The 17,656-nt window shown below is 36.6% G+C and overlaps 4 protein-coding genes across 4 annotated transcripts; 2 read left to right on the plus strand and 2 right to left on the minus strand.

Annotated features, from left to right (window-relative positions):
- The first annotated feature begins 265 nt into the window (after window positions 1–265).
- On the plus strand, window positions 266–2,671 carry LOC103854067 (phytanoyl-CoA dioxygenase). Its single transcript, XM_009130983.3, has 9 exons — window positions 266–516; window positions 604–725; window positions 839–899; window positions 1,266–1,334; window positions 1,433–1,551; window positions 1,747–1,894; window positions 1,978–2,122; window positions 2,218–2,304; window positions 2,388–2,671. The coding sequence occupies exons 1-9, from the start codon at window positions 462–464 to the stop codon at window positions 2,428–2,430; spliced, it is 849 nt and encodes a 282-aa protein (XP_009129231.1). The 5' UTR covers window positions 266–461; the 3' UTR covers window positions 2,431–2,671.
- A 5,003-nt stretch (window positions 2,672–7,674) lies between these two features.
- Window positions 7,675–8,723, minus strand: LOC103854066 (CLAVATA3/ESR (CLE)-related protein 16). The gene has a single exon (XM_009130982.3). The coding sequence runs from the start codon at window positions 8,255–8,257 to the stop codon at window positions 7,931–7,933; it is 327 nt and encodes a 108-aa protein (XP_009129230.1). The 5' UTR covers window positions 8,258–8,723; the 3' UTR covers window positions 7,675–7,930.
- A 1,346-nt stretch (window positions 8,724–10,069) lies between these two features.
- On the plus strand, window positions 10,070–14,226 carry LOC117131668 (uncharacterized protein At1g43920, Chloroplastic-like). Its single transcript, XM_033283820.1, has 2 exons — window positions 10,070–10,386; window positions 10,496–14,226. Exons 1-2 carry the CDS (start codon window positions 10,132–10,134, stop codon window positions 10,781–10,783), a joined length of 543 nt encoding a protein of 180 aa, XP_033139711.1. The 5' UTR covers window positions 10,070–10,131; the 3' UTR covers window positions 10,784–14,226.
- On the minus strand, window positions 10,809–12,156 carry LOC117131665. The gene is made up of 2 exons (XM_033283796.1): window positions 11,378–12,156; window positions 10,809–11,303 (listed from the first exon to the last, which is right to left on the minus strand). The coding sequence occupies exons 1-2, from the start codon at window positions 12,005–12,007 to the stop codon at window positions 11,037–11,039; spliced, it is 897 nt and encodes a 298-aa protein (XP_033139687.1). The 5' UTR covers window positions 12,008–12,156; the 3' UTR covers window positions 10,809–11,036.
- Window positions 14,227–17,656: the final 3,430 nt, after the last annotated feature.

Genomic DNA, 17,656 nt, shown 5'->3' on the forward strand with positions numbered 1-17,656 from the left:
AGTCATTAATCCTCTACAAACCAAAAAAATTTAATAGGCTGTTGATTGGGCTAAGAATCTTTTTCAAGACCTTAAGGCTTCTGAACACAACAAGCCCATATAATACCAATCAATAATTTGGAAGCCCGGATAAGCCGAAAAAAACAAAACTCACGCGTCAATTTAGCGCGTTGAGAAAATCCCCTGAAAGTCTGAAACAGAAAGATAAGTGTCCACGTGGAAGTTGCGTGCTAATATAACGCCAACACAAAGGTTCGGCCACGGAAGGTAGCGCGTGGGGGAAAGATCTCGAGAGTTATTGGAGTTCGAGGCAAACAAAACTTTGTTCTCTTCTGTTCTGTGTTTGGGGTAATTAAAGTCGTCAAAAGAGGAAGAGGATCTGCTTTTAGTATTTTGATTTATTAGAAGAAAAGAAAATAATAGTTCTCATACAAAATCCCCGGAGAAATCTTTACCAAATCATGGGAATCGCAGGAAGTCTAACACCAGATCAGCTCGAGTTCTACAACTCTCAAGGTTTGTCTTACTCTTAACTCTATCTTCTTGTTTTTGTTTGGTTTTGATGATGAGCTTAAGAAGAAGTGAATTGATTTTGTAATAAAGGGTATCTGGTAATCGAATCATTCGCAAGTGAGGATGAGATTGGAGCCTTGAGGAAGAGGATGAATGAGTTGCTGACTCAATCTGATTGCTCCGTCTCTTCTGTTTTCTCCACTAAAAACCAGGTTCTCTTTCTTTCTTTCTTTCTTTTTTGATTCAGTTTTATCATATGTTTTTGTATGATTAATTTGCTGAAACCCTTTTACTTAAATCTGATATTATTATGTTTATTCTGCAGAAGAAGACTACCGATAATTACTTCTTTGAGAGCGCTGAAAAAATCTCCTTCTTCTTTGAAGGTTTGTTTCCTCTCTACTCCTTCAAGCTTTCCTTTCATTTTCTTTGTTTCATATAATCAGAACCATCCCTTGGGTTTTTCCTTTCTTATGGTGTTCTTGGGAATGTTATGTTTTTTATATTTGTGAAGAAATATATGTTGTATGAATTTTAGATACATAAGTTTACAGAATCTGAAAAACACCATTTTCTTGTTCTAAACACTTGAATGAATGAATGAATGTGAATATTAAACTTTCATGAAAGTAATGGCACTTCTTTGGAAACTGCAATCGTCTCTTTTCTTGTGATACTGTCTACTGCTTTTGATATAACATCGCTATTATCTGCTTTCCTACTCTGAACACTTGTTGTGTTCTGAATCTCAGAAAAAGCTTTTGGCGACGATGGGGAATTAAAGCAACCGAAAGAGCTTTCTATAAACAAAGTTGGCCATGGTATCTTTTTTCAACATGTTTACTACAAAATTTTAGTGTTCAGTGGAAATTAAAAAAAAAACATTTTGTAAGTGATAACTAATGTTGTGCTGGTGCAGCACTGCACGAGCTTGACCCGTTGTACAAGGAGTTCACATACTCGTCCAAGGTTTCAAGTTTGGTATCATCCTTAGGTTACAGAAGACCAGTCGTCATGCAGGCTATGTACATTTTCAAGGTAACACTCTTCTTATTCACTTCTTTTGTAGCTGCAAACTTCAACGCTAGGAACTGCGATTCTCATTATAATATGCAAATGTTTCAACATTTGACAAGGCAGATCATAACTTTATATGAATAACTTTGGAGTTATTCTCTTGTAGTTACGTTTAAACTATCCAAACCTATAACATTATGGCAATGATTTTACTAGCAACCTGGCATTGGAGGAGAAGTTGTTCCGCACCAAGATAACTCCTTTGTCTACACGGATCCACCGAGCTGTACTGGTCTCTGGATGGCTTTAGAAGATTCCACAACTGTTAACGGTTGTCTTTGGGCCATACCTGGATCTCACAAGAGTGTGTTTTTTGAACCTCTACTTCTTGTCTTCTCCTTTGTGATCTACATAGTTTGGCTTAGCTTAACTGTCTCTTTGTTTCAGACGGTTTGGTTAGAAGGTTTATTCGTGGTGAAAATGGTGTAACGTTTGATAGGCCATCGCCTTGTTACGACCAGAAAGATTTTGTGCCTATTGAGATGAAAGCAGGCTCATTGATTGCTATTCATGGTGATCTAATCCATCAAAGGTAAACTTTTCATCTTCCAATATGAAGTAACTTGCCCGTTTTGTTTAGACTTGGCTGAGCTCTGAGGAAGAGTTCATGTTCTCTATGGGATGCAGTTTCGAGAATCTATCAGCCAAGTCAAGACATGCCTATAGCTTACATGTAGTTGAATCTGATGGATGCAAATGGGCACCAGACAACTGGTAAGCTTTTTGTTTTAACTTTTGGTCTTTTACAATTATATTCAGTTGAGTCTATCTTACAGTTCATTTATATGCTTTGCTAGGATTCAAAGAGAAAACATGCCTGAGCCTCTCTATGCCCCTTAGATACAAGCCAGTCTGCGTTTATCGAGTTTCTTCTACCCACGACCATTTGTTGTTAGGTACTCTGAACAGTAATAAGAACATGGCTAGAAAGGCTCTTGTTGTGTCATTTGCTAGTCGAAATACAATTTGTTTCTGCTTGGTCTCTGTAGTTCTGTCTTTAGGTTAATGGTCAATAAAGTGTGACAGTGGTTACTTGATGTTTATGGGATTATAGTTTGATTGAATTCACAGTAGTTCGACATCGAAGAGAAAGCTTGAGAAATAGGTTACCATTGGAATATAGTTGTTTATTTAATGGCAAGATGATTGGCATGTTAATGTGATTTGAGGAATAGGACAAAACTGTACCATGAAAAATAAAACATAGGACTTTTTAGTTCATTCATGTCACTAAAAGGATACAAGATGGGTCAATGTTCTGTTTCTGGTAGGTTATTATTATCTCATGATTTTACTTAGAATGAAGAACTAAAGACATGATTCAAAACCTTATGTTTCATGTAAATAAGACCCTTTTGAAAATCTCTTGGTTGATTTTAAAACACATGTATCTTGATTGAATAAATTGGCAATCCTGTGTCATAAAACAATTGAGAATTGGGCTTCATCAAAGATTTTTTTTTCTTGACTACAAAATGTCCAGCTCTACCCTTCTCACCTTAAATAGCCTTCAAAAATGAACAAAAGCTACCAATAGCCCAATCGCTCTTTTTCTAGAAAATTCAATAACCAAATTAAAATTGTACTAGCTATTTAAAAAATAATAGTATATAGGAATGTTATATGGAGAGGGAATGGGGTAGTTGAATAATCACTATAGCTCCTTAAATCTCACCATTTATGGCTTCCACTGTGTAAAACATTCATTGCAATTGCAACAACCTCTTTATGAGGATATTCCTCTTTAACCAAATGGACCTAACAATATAAAGTAACTTTATTTGTTTACAAAATCACAAAAGCAAAGAATGTACATTTTGCTTATATTTCTTTTAAGATGGGTAATTTGATGTTATTTCACATCAAAGTTTTATTTATTCTAAAGAAAAGAAAAGATAAAGAACAAAGTTCTTAGTTCTTTGGTCTACAATTCATTCTTTTTGCGTCAACCATTCGTGTGATTTTAACTTGGTTCTATTTAAATCTACCTTTAACAAAACAGAATCATTAGTCCATGAGTGAACTAGTAAAGATAGTATTCATATTAGCATTAAATATTTTTCTGCGGGTATATTATTAATAATTGTCTCAAACTCTGTGTAGATATAAGAGAGGTCAATGGGGACAAGCATCCCCATCGAGAGAACCGTATTCATTAATCACAAACGGACACATTAGACAAAACTACAAACGAAATGAAAATTATTAAAGCGAACCAGTCTACAGTTAATATTTTTATGAAATGTTTACTTGCGGATAATTTCAATATTTGTGGAGTAAGCTTACTTATTAAAAAAGTATAATAAGTTAAGAGATAAATACAAATATGAAAATTTAAATAACAATTAAAAACATGAAAATATGAGAAACATTGAGAGATTTAGTTTTAATTTTCTTTTTAAACAATAAAAAAATCATTTTTATAATATTTGTATTTTGAGATTTTCATTGGTATTAGAATCATATCTTGACGAAAAATCTGCAAAAATTCAAAATGCCCTTCAAAATAAGAATTGGAAGTTTATGGCAAAGATCACTTAGAAGAGGTAATTGTGGAAAAAAACATTCACAAAACACCTCAAATTAATCTTGTGATTAAAGGATGTTAGATGCCGAAGAAGTAACAAGATAAGGTGCCAAGAAGATTTGCTGAAGGAAAGGATACAAGATAAATGTGATATTTGGTTTGAGAAGAGAATGAAAGATGTCAATTCAAGTCTTGCATTGAAAAAGTTAAAAAAAATAATATTTATTATATAAAGAGATATCCAATTTTGATTAGAAAAAAAGATTAGGATAGCACCAAACCAAGTTTTTGTTCCCAAAGTAGCACTCAAGGCTCAAAGTCACAAAAATAAGTTTCATTAAAGAGGTAAATATACACTTATATCCCTTGGGTTAATTAATCCAAACCTTAGGGTTTAGAGTTAAGGGATGGAGTTTTGGAATTAGGGTTTAAAATTTTATAAAAAGTAAATACTAAAATAAAAAATAAAAATTTTAGAAACAGTTTCAAAAAGTATTTTTAAATTATAAAAAGAAAATTTGAAAAAAATAAATAAAAAAAATTTCAAAAAAAATTTCAAAAAAAAGAATTATAAAAATTTCGAATCTGAAAACATATAATCTGAAACTATAAAAAAAAATTATTTTTTTCATTTTTTTTATTTTTATTTTATTTATATTTATTTATTTATTTAATTTTAAACCAAGGGTATTAGGAATATTTTACCCTTTAATGAGTGTCATTTTTGTGACTTTCTCATTCTAGTGCTATTTTTGAGACATAAACTTCAAAAGATGCTATTATTGACAATTGCCCTTTTGATTAGTACAAAGCTTTTTATGAAAAAACCCAAATATAAATTTATGTGGACTTATCTCTTATGCTCAAAATGAATAATATCATAGTAACCAAAATTAAAGTGTTGGACATGGCTCAATAAAACCCAACATATACGTAGTAAATCGTAAATGTTTATAACTATTCATTAAAAAGATACAAATTGAGTAAAGAAAACAAAAACGAATCAAAATGGTGAATCTGTCGCGACATGAATATATAATACTTTTTCTTGAACATATGATAATACTCAATGAGAAATATGTTTTCATTCGTATTAAATACTCCTTTCGTTTTGCAAAGAGTATCACTTTGACTTTTTTCTCACATAAAAATAATAAAAAAATGATTGAAATGCATTCTTATTAATTACATATATTCAGTCAATAATATTTGAGATAAAATAATTTATAAAATCAATAGATTTGTAATTAATATTAAGGTGAAAATTGTATTAAAATTTTAAAATGATATTTTTTGTGTAAATAAGAAAAAAAAAATTTAAAAATGATATTTTTTCAGAAACAAAGGAAATATGTGTTATGAATGAGTTCACCAAATTTCAAGTCTTTTGGTTTTCCCTTTTTCAGGAGTTAAGTAGTAGCAATCGACTGCTTCCATGTTCATATTAGACATTTAACGATACATATTATATCAATTCTGTTAAGAGTAATATTTTGTTTACCAGTTTGGAATCTTTGGACCCATTCAACGTACATATAGCATTAATTAGTCACAAAATGACAAAACATGATATTTGAAGAAATCCATGCATTCGAATTTTCAAAACACTGTTTATTTCTTAGAATATGGAACTTCTAAATCCAACGCATCAACTGTGACTAAAAAAGTTTCTCTCTCTCTCTTTCTCGTTCTCTCTCTCGTATCTTTCACGAGCAAGAGATGGAGATGAAACTTTTGATCGCCGGTTTATATCGGTGACTTTTGCTTCCAGTATACTGAAGTCTCTTCGACTAGTATAGCCGGCTTCTGTTTCCGGTGGCTCGCGCTCTTTTCGACGGAGCTATCCGGCTTTTGTCTCCGCGTCGCGTTTCTTCTCGAAGGCGACGGCGGCTCCCTCCGGGTTGTTTCCCGGTTCGTTGATCGGCTTTTCCGGTTCTTCTCTGCCTAATCGACTCTCTTTCTCCAGCCTCGTTTCATCTCTTCCTTCCCTCGTCTTGAGCCGTTTCATCTTCGGGCTTCTCTTCATCTAAAAAGATGACCGTTCATCATGCAGGAAGATCGACGGTGGCGGGTTAGATCGTAGACGATTTGTCTCTTGGAAACGCAGATCCGGTGTGTGGCTTGCTTCGCCGTGAAGGTGGCTCCGTTGTGAGTCGTTTCTTCATCGGCCTGACTCTGCTTGGCGGCGGAGTTCCGTCGAGTCTCCACTCAACCGCCGGTGGAAGGTTGCTTCTTCTCTCCTTGACGCGTGTCTCAGGACGCTGGGCGTTCATCCACGTGGTGGGTTGACCCAGCATCTTCCTCAACGGGTTTTTCTCTTGGGCTTACGGCCCAAGGTGTTTGCTTTTTAGTTTTGGCCTGTTTGTTGGGCTTCTTTGTTTATGTTTCTGTTGGGCTCGGTCCGTTTGGGCCGGGTTCCATTAATAAAAATTCAGTGGAAAAAAAAAAAAAAAAAACTTCTAAATCCTTACTGGTTTAACTAAAACAAATACAAAATTATTTTCATTAATTCTTGGATTCCGAAGGGTCGATGATCACCATTGAAGCAAAAGAGTTACGCTAAGACCATCTCCAAAAAACACCCTATAACTTCAAATATGAAGTTTTTTATTCTCCAAAAAAAAATTCAAAACTTCAAATTTGAAGTTTCATATTTTTATTTGTATTTTGGTCCCTACAATCACATATCATATTTATGATTCATAAATATTTCTTAATTTTGTTTACAGATTTTAAATTTTGTTATTTTAATGCTTAAGAAAATTATATCTCATAAATATTTTAAATTTTGTTTACAGATTTTAAATTTTACACATAAATTAAATAAAACTTTAAAATAAGATTTAAAATATTTTAAACTAAATTTAGACAACAATAATATACAAAAAAATTAACAAAAAGATTTTAAAAAATTACTTGAAGACATAACTATTACATAAATTTAAATATTACAACAACACTAATAATCAGGTAAGTTTGATCCGGAACCTTTAAAATTTTCAAATATTGTCCAAATTTTTTTTTTGTAACTGAATATGGTTGTTGTTGTTGTTTTTGATGTATTTTTCTTACAATTCTTTCTTGTTTATTTCGAATATAACGAGTATTAATATTATCGAAAAGAAATTAGTCTTTTAGCAATATTTTATGTTTCTCTTTTACTTTCTTGTTCCGATTTAATGTATTTACAAGTATCAATATCATCTGATTTCAACAAATTTTAGCTCGTAATTTACAAAGTAAAAATGAGGAGAGCCATTTTTACTTCGAAATGCACTAATAGATCATATATGCATTGCGAAAATTATTTTATGGAATAATATGGTATTTTGTTTGAAGTTTAATATTAATTAAGTTATTTAATTTTTATATTTTAATAGAATATTTATTAATTAATATTGTTGTAATATGTTTATATATGTGCTAGTTATTTATAAAAGCTTTATGAATTCATATTAGTTATGACAAATATAAAGACCATATTATAAAATATAAATAATTTTGAAGTTGAGTTTGAAGTTTTGATTTTGGAGAAGAACACCTTTAAACTTCAAATATAGAGTTTAACTTCAAATATAGAGTTTTAGAAACTTCAAAATAGAGTTTCTTTTTGGAGATGTTCTAAAGAGAAACAAGATCATTAACTCTTAGCCTACGTGAGAAGAAGGCTAACAATAATGATTTAATATCTCTTAGTTACAAAAAACTAAAAGAACATCTAAATACAATAATACTAAAAGAAGGTTACAACCTGAAGACAATTTCTTAAAGATCAAAGAGAAACCATACACATGTTACTGATTATTAGCCTTTTCAGTTGTGGAGAGGATTTGGACCTGTGTGAACTAATCTCTTGTCGTCTTTATAAACATCATCTCTGTTTTCTTCTTCACGATGTGGATCTGTGAACGACAATGAGGTGCTGGGGGATTGAGTCGACGAGGTTTCATGGAAAGGACCAGCCTTTCTCGATGAAGGATATGATTGGTGATGATACTGATGAGGAGAAGAAAGAGCTGAGGATGAAGACAAACCAAACTGACCAAAGATCAAGATTCCCCACAATAACATGGTGGAGGGTGCTGCTCGTTTCCTTCGTCTTCTTCTTGTGTCGTGCTCATTTCCTACAGAGTTTCCCATGGCGGTTTGAGTAAGTGAAAAAGATAAGGTTTTTATGAGTTTTTTCAGAAGCCCATGAGGGAGTGAAAACAGAGTACAATATTTGAGTTCTGTTGGTGTTTGGTAGTGAATAGCAGGTTTGGAATCAAGAAACAGATGAGCAAAATGGGTTTTGAACTTTTGACTAGTTATAATAATATTGTTTGGAAAAAATAGTAATAATATTGTTTGGGAAAAAAAGTGATAACTTTGTGTAGTAGTAGATGATAAACCCAAAAAGACAAAACTCTTTTCTTTGTTTCAGTGAAGTCTTAAGTAACAAAAAAGTTTGTCTTTGCTTCTTTGGATAATGAGATTGAGAATGAAGAGAAGTAGAAGAAGGAGAAAAATTATATTATGGAATTAACTTTTGTTTTATCTTATGGGTCTTATCGAACGATCGGGACCCTTGATTTCATGAGGGAGAACCTTCTCACATATCTACTACTCAGATCTTTTAAGCTCTGAAACTTATTTTCTTTTCTTTTTATATTTCAGCTCCAATGCTTTTATTTCTCTCTGCTTATATATTAATTGAAAATTTAATTTCTGCCATTTTAATTGGAGATGGGTGCAGCGGACAGTTCAGTATTAATAACCGTTGTCCCCGGGAGAAAAAACAATATCGAATTTATGTTTTCTGAGAGGGGAAAGAGAAGGATACTCTGTGTATTGATGTTAATGTACAAAGTGTATTTACTAATTAAAGCAAGTAACTTTTAATGGAGGATTTACCTTAGCTTTGCTAAACTGGAAAAAAAAAGAATTCGTTGTTGGAGAGATTTTTATGCTTCACACATGTCTTGCCGACAAGTAATAACCTCTGTTCTCTGTTTTGTCTCCATCTCTCTCTGTTTTATTCATGTCTTCTTGTTCTGTCTTTCACAAGAGCTTTTTCTTTTCTTTTTTTTTGCTTCTTCCATGTCTCTGCTTTCCAACTCTCAGAGAAACCCATGAACAGAGGCAAACTCAGTTTTTGATCACTGTCAATAGCATCTAATGACTGACATATAAAAAACGCAGAATTTGAATTTTACCCTTGTTCAACTTCTGTAAAGTTATGAAAGTAATTCAATTTTAGCAATTTTTACTTTACTAGAGATACATGCTACAAGATCTATAAAATTTAATGACATTTCTTAGGCCTAACATTTCTAGTGAAAGATGCAAAACCCATTAATTGGCAAAAAGACGTTCTACATAACTAATGACCAATTTAAGATTAAATAAGAGAAAAAAATCGGTCAAAAAAACACTGAACTTTGCGGGAATTGCCAAAAGAAACCTGGATATATGGGCTAGCCAATAAAATCATGAACTTTTGTTGACTTTTCGGGTTTATTAAGAAACTTACGATTGACTGACCAGATTAACACACCGTTAACCGAGTTAACTGTTAATTAAGCGGACGTTTATTTTGGGTGTTAAAGTATACGACGTCGTTTCATCACTTTGTCTGATTAAAGACAAACGACGTCGTTTATATAGCTGTGTTATTAAAAATATGGGTTTCCTACGGCTCGAACTCGTGTACTCGGGTTTAATGGTAGGGGTTTTTGCCACTGAGCTAGTGGACTTTGCGATAGATTTACGAACACAATTTCTTTTATTCTTCGAATCCGAGTTAAAGACAAATTAATGAAACGACGCGTTTTATATTAACTTTTTATTAAAAAGATGGGGTTCCATCGACTCGAACTCGTGCACTCGGGTTTAATGGTAGGGGTTTTTGCCACTGAGCTAGTGGACTTTGCAATGTATGTACGAACACAGTTTCTTTTATTCTCTTTGAATCCGAGTTAAATGAATCAAAAAGAAACGACGGCGTTTTCTCCTCCGATTGGTATAAACCCTAAATGGGCGAAATCATAAATCCAGTTCGCGATTCAAGCTCGATTCTCTTCGATCTCGTCCTTAAGAATCTCGATTCTCATCTCTCCTTCTTCGAGTATCGCATGATGAGTTCGGGTTGTGAGGATTCGTCTGTGAATACAATGGGAATTCGTGGTATCCCGGAGCAATGCGGCTGTGGTCGAAGAACTGGGATATACACATCAAAAACGAAGGTCAATCCAGGAAGAACTTTCTTTAGATGCCCAACGTTTCAAAATGTAAGTGTTTAATTTGATTGTGTTTAAGAAAAGAACATAAGATTCAATGGCTAGGTAGTCAGTGAGAAATTGTTTGAACAAAAAGATTGTGTTCATGATTTGTGTCTAGGATCACTTGTATAAATGGGTAGATGAAGCTGTCTACGAAGAGGTTCAAGATGCATTGCCAAAAGTTGAGTGCTTTGCATCAGATGTTATGAAACTTAAAATGGAGATCGAAAGCATGAAAACCGTGGAGGAAGAGTTGAAAGAAGATGTTAGGAAGGCGAGCAATGAACTTAAGAAGCTGAATGTGATCATGAAAGTGGGTTTTTCGGTGGTTTGTTTATGCGGTGTGATATGTCTTGTGTTGATCATGTTTGACAAAGCATATGGGTTGTCTATGAATAGCTACTAGGAGACTCTGTTTATGTAAGGCTATGTTTATGTAAGACTCATGGTTCATGTAAGGCTATGTTTTAAGACAATGTTTCAATAATATTTATGTTTTACTTCTTGATTGTTTATAGAAGGACAAATGAACACACCAATGAACAGACCATCATGATGAAAACACAAAGATAATAACCGACAGTTTCAAATTAAAACAGCAGGAAGAAAAGAAAGAAAAAGGTAGTTCTAGTTCCAAAAGCATTCAGACAGAGACACTATCATAAACAACACACAACGAAAGCATTCAGACAGAGACCATCATAAACAACACACAAGCATCTAAAAAACCATCTTCCCCACGCTGCTGTCTGTGATGCTTCAGCTTGTGAGGATTGAGGAACTTCCCATCGTGATGATTGAGCTTGTGAGGATTGACCTTCTGAAGATTGAGGAACTTCCCATGCTGATGCTTGAGCTTGTGAGGATTGATTTTGTGAGGTTTGAGCTTCTGAGGATTGAGCTTGTGACTCGCCAAAGTGTAGTCCCTGCAACATATAAATGAATTGTTAGACACATTACCGAGAGCTAAAAACAATGAGATAGAAACTAAGACCCTAACCTGATATTTCCTTGGTCTGCCTCTTGGTTTCTTAGGTGGACTCTCAACAAAAGCCTTCCGACATGTATTCTTGTAGTGCCCTTCTTCTTTGCAATTAGAGCAAGTCATTACCCTGTTCGCACGACTCAGCTTGGTAGTAGACACTGTCTCATTGGTTCCCTTCTTTCGATCATGGTTTTTAGGCCTACCAGGCTTGCCATTTCGATTAGGTGGTGGAATCACACCTAATCTATTGGTCCGAGGCCACTCTATCATCCCATTTACAGGTCTGATCCCAAAACTGTAGGTTTCACGCCACTTAGAGGTTGTGTAGAAAGGAGCAACAAATTCAGAGAGTTTTCTACCCACGCCAAGGATGACCTTAGCAGCATGGATGCATGGAATACCATTCATTTGCCAGCTTCGACATGCACAAGTCTCATTCTCCAAATTCACCACGTAAGACTGGTCTCTATCTTCCACCTCAGTCTCTGGCCCAATTGCCCAACGCAGACTACATTCTTTTGACTTCTTCTCAACCCTGTCTAACTCTTTATGTGTCTTTGGGGTGAACCTAGTCTTCCTGTCCTTAGCCATCTTAGACCTATTGTAGTTCCTAGTCATACATTGGCGCCTAATCTCCTCTAACATGTCTAGCAGAGGTTTCTTCCTAGGCTCCCTGATGGTCTTGTTGAAGGACTCACACAAGTTGTTCAGATTATCATTACAGTAGGAGCCTATCTTGAAGAAAGCTCTAGACCAAGTCTATGGCTTTGTCTTCGTCTTGGCCTTAATGCATGAGTTTTTTAAAACTTCCATCTTATACTCCTTCAATATCTCAGCCTGTATCTCCTTTGCCGTGAGCTTAGGATTCAGCCTTAACCTCTCAGCAAATAGACTTGCAATTGCTGACCTCTTAAGTATCTTGGAATACCCTGTCCTCTCACACTTATGGTCATTGACGTATGTTTTTACCATCAACTTCTGTTTCCTCCTATCATACGAACAGTAGACCATCCAGGGACAAGGAGCCTCATCATCTCTCATCTCAGCGGCACATTTTGCACCCATCTTCAAGCTACTGGATCTGTAGTACTTGATGTTGTATCTGGTTTTCAGGGTATACCTCAGACAAGCATGTTTGAAGTCCTTCAGCATCTGAAAATGTCTTGCCTAGCTGAAGGAGCTCCTCTGGATCAGTGTCTTCTCTGTAAGCTTGCGCAGGTCTCATCTCCTCTTCATTCTCATCATCTGATGACACAGGATCAGGGATTTTATCATCATCCCATGCATCATCATCGCCTTCGTCTTCATCAACCTCACAGTCATCATTTTTTGCTTTATCACCAAAATAAAGACTCAAATCTGTACAACCAACTTCTTCAATGCCAGCAATACCGTTCTCATCTTCCCTACCATCATCACCTATATCCCCAAATTCCTCAATCTGGAGAAATTCTTCTCTGTCATCACCATCATCACCTAGACTCCTCTCCGAGTTTACCTTCTGCTTCTTCGATTGTCTAGGAGACACAGGCGACCCGCCATATGAAGTTCCCCGCCTTGTCTTCTTCGCAACTGTTGATGCCAACATCTCAGTCTCTGGCCATTCCTCTCTGTCATCACCAGAAGGAGCCATATTTACCTTCTGCTTCTTCAAAACTCTAGGAGACAGAGTTGAACCACGCCTCGTGGCCTTCACCGGAGATGGCGACCCATATGAAGTTCCCCTCCTCGTGGTCTTCTCCGGAGATGACGCAGGCGACCCATATGAAGTTCCCCGCCTTGTCTTCGACGCCTTCGACACCTCTGTAGATGCCAACATCGATATCCCTTCAACGCTTTTACGAATCCTCGATCTCTCCGGCGATGACAAACTCACAGAAGCATCGCGTTCTCCACCCTTCTTCGACTCTTGAACCGCTTCGTCACTCCCGTAATCGAAATTCCTCATCGCTCCGAAAATCATTACCTCCCTTCCATTCCTTGTGAACTTCGTCTTTACCATCTCCTCACCATTACAAGAGAAATCCCCAAATCGATTTGAGAAATTAGGGTTACGTTCAAACACGGGTTTCATTTTGTTTGATTGAAATCAAACACATCTTTTGATCAATAAAAATAAACATGTGTGATAATCTTCCGAAAAGTCCACTAGCTCAGTGGCAAAACCCCCTTAGGACCACGAGTGCACGGGTTCGAGTCCAGCTAACAACAATTTTAATTAAGCAAAACGACGTCGTCTTGAGATTTTGTGTTTAACAAAACAACTGAATGAAACGACGTAGTTTCACTAAACGGAAGTAATTAACGGTGAGTTAACACTGTCTTAACTGTCGGTTAACGGTGTGTTAATCTGGTTAGTCAACCGTAAGTTTGTGAATTAACTAAAAAAGTCAACAAAAGATCTGGGTTTTATTGGTCAGGCTCGAGTACAGGTTTCTTTTGGCAATTCCCGCAAAGTTCAGTGTTTTTTTGGCCAATTTCTCGATTAAATAACCAATAACGAGTATGATGTACAAATTGACGTGGCTTGTGAGTTGTGACTGTTGGATCAATTAATTAAGGTAAATGGGCCTCAAAATTAATCGAAAAAATGTGAATATAAATGGGCCACTTGGTGGTTGTATTTTAAATGAAAGAAGAGGAGAAGCAACATCCCACATCGGCTGGGAAAAGAAAAGTTGAGTACTATGTATAAGCTCTTGTATTATGAGTGGTTAAACAGCTCAGTGGAAGAGAGAGCTCCCCACGCACGCGCCGCCGCCGTCCGGCCGGCTCGGCGTCGGCTTGGGTGTCGGGCCTTTGGTCCGATAAAAAGTATTTTTTTTGGACCAAGTTAAGCTCAACGTTTTGCCATTTATTTCGGGGAAAAAAAAACAGCATACAATTTTATTTAAAACGACAAGTAGTTTGTCTAGAAAATAAAAACGTCATGCATGTTATCCTCTCGAAAATTTTAAACGAGATAAGAGAGTCTTGAGGAAGAAGTTTCGGAACTCAACTTCCCTCGATCTCCGCGAGATTCTCGCCCACGTGCAGCAGCTGTTGCAGGAAGTGGGTCGTCTCCGTCTCTTTAAATATCATCTCTTCTCTTCCTTCATTTTTCAATCTTTTCTGAATCGAAATCCAACAGCAAAAATCCCTCTGCGTAAGTCTATTATTGCGAGAGTGTTTCGTACATTTTTTGTTCGATAGGGCGATCACGGGTGAGGCGTGAGTCGTCTGCCATGGTTGTATCCTGGGACTCTATATTCGTACAGTCCCGTCTCACTAACGGAGCGAATATTTTGAGTTAAGGAAAGAGATCATATCTCGCCTCCATGTTTCGTTGCGAATACGGTTTCTTATCGTTCCCGTATTCGTTTTCTATATTCGTCTGCTTCCTTAACTTTGCTTTTATTATATCGTTTACATCAGTCCGGTTTACCGGCTATAACAGAATCTTCATTTCGATTGCTCTCAAGGTTTGCTTGCTTAATCTCTGGAATGTCTTCTCTGTAACTTTGATTTCGAAACCGCGTCGTTTTATCTGGTTTAGTGTAGTCGGCGATGACTCATCTTCTGGTATCTGTTTTCGTTGATCAAGTTGCTTTTGGCTCTGTCTTCTTGTTCATTGTGGAAAACAAATTGAGGTCTGGTTTTGCTTTCGCTGATGAATCTGTAATCTAGTATTTGAAATTGTGATGGAATCTTTTTATTCCAATTTCAGTTTCGCTGATCAGTGATTTTGAATATCATAATCTATTATTTGAAATTTGTGATGAATCTCTTACTTTAAAGTTCAGTTTCGCTGATCAATGATTTAGGAGGATCCGTTAGCGACATGAGCTATATATAGTTTTTAGATTCAGGATCGAAGTTGATGATATTTCGAATCATGAGGTTCCATGGTTTGAGACTTTGAGTTTACTTTCTCTGCTTTTACGGCAATCATACGATTGGTTTGATTTTAGGTGATATATAGTCTTGAGGTTCCATTGTTTCGAGACTCAGCTCTCACGACCTAACTGTTGTATCACAGACTGGTTCTGTGTTTGTGTTTGCTTGCTGAAGCATGTTTTTTTTAACATCCGCTTCTACAAAGCTTATAAGGGACCTTTATGAGCCAGCCAGTGTGCGTTTGGTTATGTCTTCTTCTTACATTGGTTTTTGGTTTTGCTTACCTGCAGAGATGGATCCCAAGCAACCAGTGGTTCTGCAGATTTTAGAGAGCTTGAAAGATTCATACATGAGCAATGATTTCAAGACATGTCAACAGTTGTTGGGTCAACTCAAGGTTGGATTGATTCACTCTCATTTCAGATCTTCAGACACTAATTGGCTTCTTTTATTTCTTCAGGACACTGTGGATCAAAAGGCAAGTCTTGATGGAACAGATAATGAACAACAACAACTTGGAGAATTGAGCAATCTATTGAAGTAACTTGAATTAATGTGATAACCAAAATAGTTTGTTACACAGTTTGTTTAAATACTCCGGATAAGCTAAAGGAGACTCAAACCGGAGTGGTTAACCTCTAACCATAATAAACCAATACTCTATTGTATCTAATACGCCCCGGTCAAGTCTCTGAATCCGAAACATGAGGAAGAAAGAGACTTGAGAGTGACATTCGATCAAGTAAGGATCGAAAAGGACCAGAGTGCAGCGGCTTCGTGAAGATGTCTGCATGTTGATTGGCGCTTGAAACGTGCATCAAAGTAATGAAGCCTCGCTTCACTTGATCACGAACCGTGTGGCAATCTATCTCCACGTGTTTTGTCCTCTCGTGGAAGACCGGGTTGGTGGCTATGTGCATCGCGGACTTGTTGTCACAGAAGAGCTTCGCTTTGGTGGTGACTTGTATCTTCATGCTAGTAAGAAGCTGTTGCAGCCAAAGAAGTTCACAAGTCGTGTGTGCCATGCTGCGATACTCTGCTTCAGTACTGCTTCTACTAACCACGTCTTGTTTCTTTGACTTCCAGGTAATCAAGGAAGTGCCAAGATATACACAGTAACCAGTGACTGATCGACGACTGTCAGGACAAGTAGCCCAGTTTGCATCGGAAAAGGCATTGAGACACACCGTCGAAGAAGCTGAGTAGAATAATCCCTGACCAGGATTGTTCTTGATATATCTCAGTATTCGAAGAGCTGCGGTAAGATGAACATCAGTCGGAGAACTCATGAACTGACTCAAGCAGTGAACCGCAAACTTGATGTCAGGACCAGTGATTGTTAAGTAAAGAAGTCGACCAATCAGAGCACGAAACGGAGAGGGATCATCAAGAGGGGTACCAGATTTACTGCTCAGCTTCACTAGCGGATCCATGGGAATGGGACTTGGTTTGCACGCAAGAAGGCCTGTATCAGATAGGAGACTCAATGCATACTTCCGCTGAGATATTGAGATTCCTTCAGAACTTCTAGCTACTTCCAAACCAAGAAAGAATCGAAGATCACCAAGGTCTTTGATCTTGAAGTGCTGGTGAAGCGTGTCTTTGAGTTGATTAACCACACCATCATCATTCCCAACAATCATGATATCGTCTACATAGACAAGAGCAGCAACAAAGGAAGAACCAGATTGCTTCACAAACAGGGTATTATCCGCCGGGGATTGTATGAAACCAGCAGATAGAAAAACTGCAGAGAGACAATTATACCACTGGCGGGATGCCTGTCTCAACCCATACAGTGATTTGTGAAGTCGACAGACAGGATTTGGAGGCAAAGAACCAGATGCAGGAACATATCCTTGAGGAAGACTCATGAAGATTTCCTCATCCAAATCACTATGCAAAAACGCATTGGAGACATCCATTTGAGACATACTCCATCCTTGAATCGCAGCAAGAGCCAGGAGAAGCTTGACACTCGCAAGCTTTGCAACTGGAGAGAAAGTATCAGTGAAGTCGATACCTTCTTGTTGCGTGAAACCCTTGGCAACCAGACGAGCTTTGTAACGCTCAATCGTGCCATCAGCCTTATATTTGATCGTATAGACCCATTTACAACCAACCACGTTCTTCCCTGGAGGCAATGACTCAACAGTCCAAGTATTGTTAGCTTCCATAGCCTGCAATTCCTCATTAGTAGCCTTCCGAAAATTTGGGGATAACATGGCTTGTTTAAAAGTTGTGGGTTCTGTTTCGAGAGAGTAAGAAAGAATATAAGATTGATATAAAGGTGTAAAGTGGGAATAAGAGAGAACAGAGGATATTGGATATGGTGTGGAAGTAGATAAAAAAGGAGTAGAAGATGAATCAAGAGAGGTTTGAGAAAGAGAGCACCTCACAAGATTGCAGTGATACTGA

Source organism: Brassica rapa, chromosome A02 (assembly GCF_000309985.2).
Source record: "Brassica rapa cultivar Chiifu-401-42 chromosome A02, CAAS_Brap_v3.01, whole genome shotgun sequence".
NCBI lineage: Eukaryota > Viridiplantae > Streptophyta > Magnoliopsida > Brassicales > Brassicaceae > Brassica > Brassica rapa.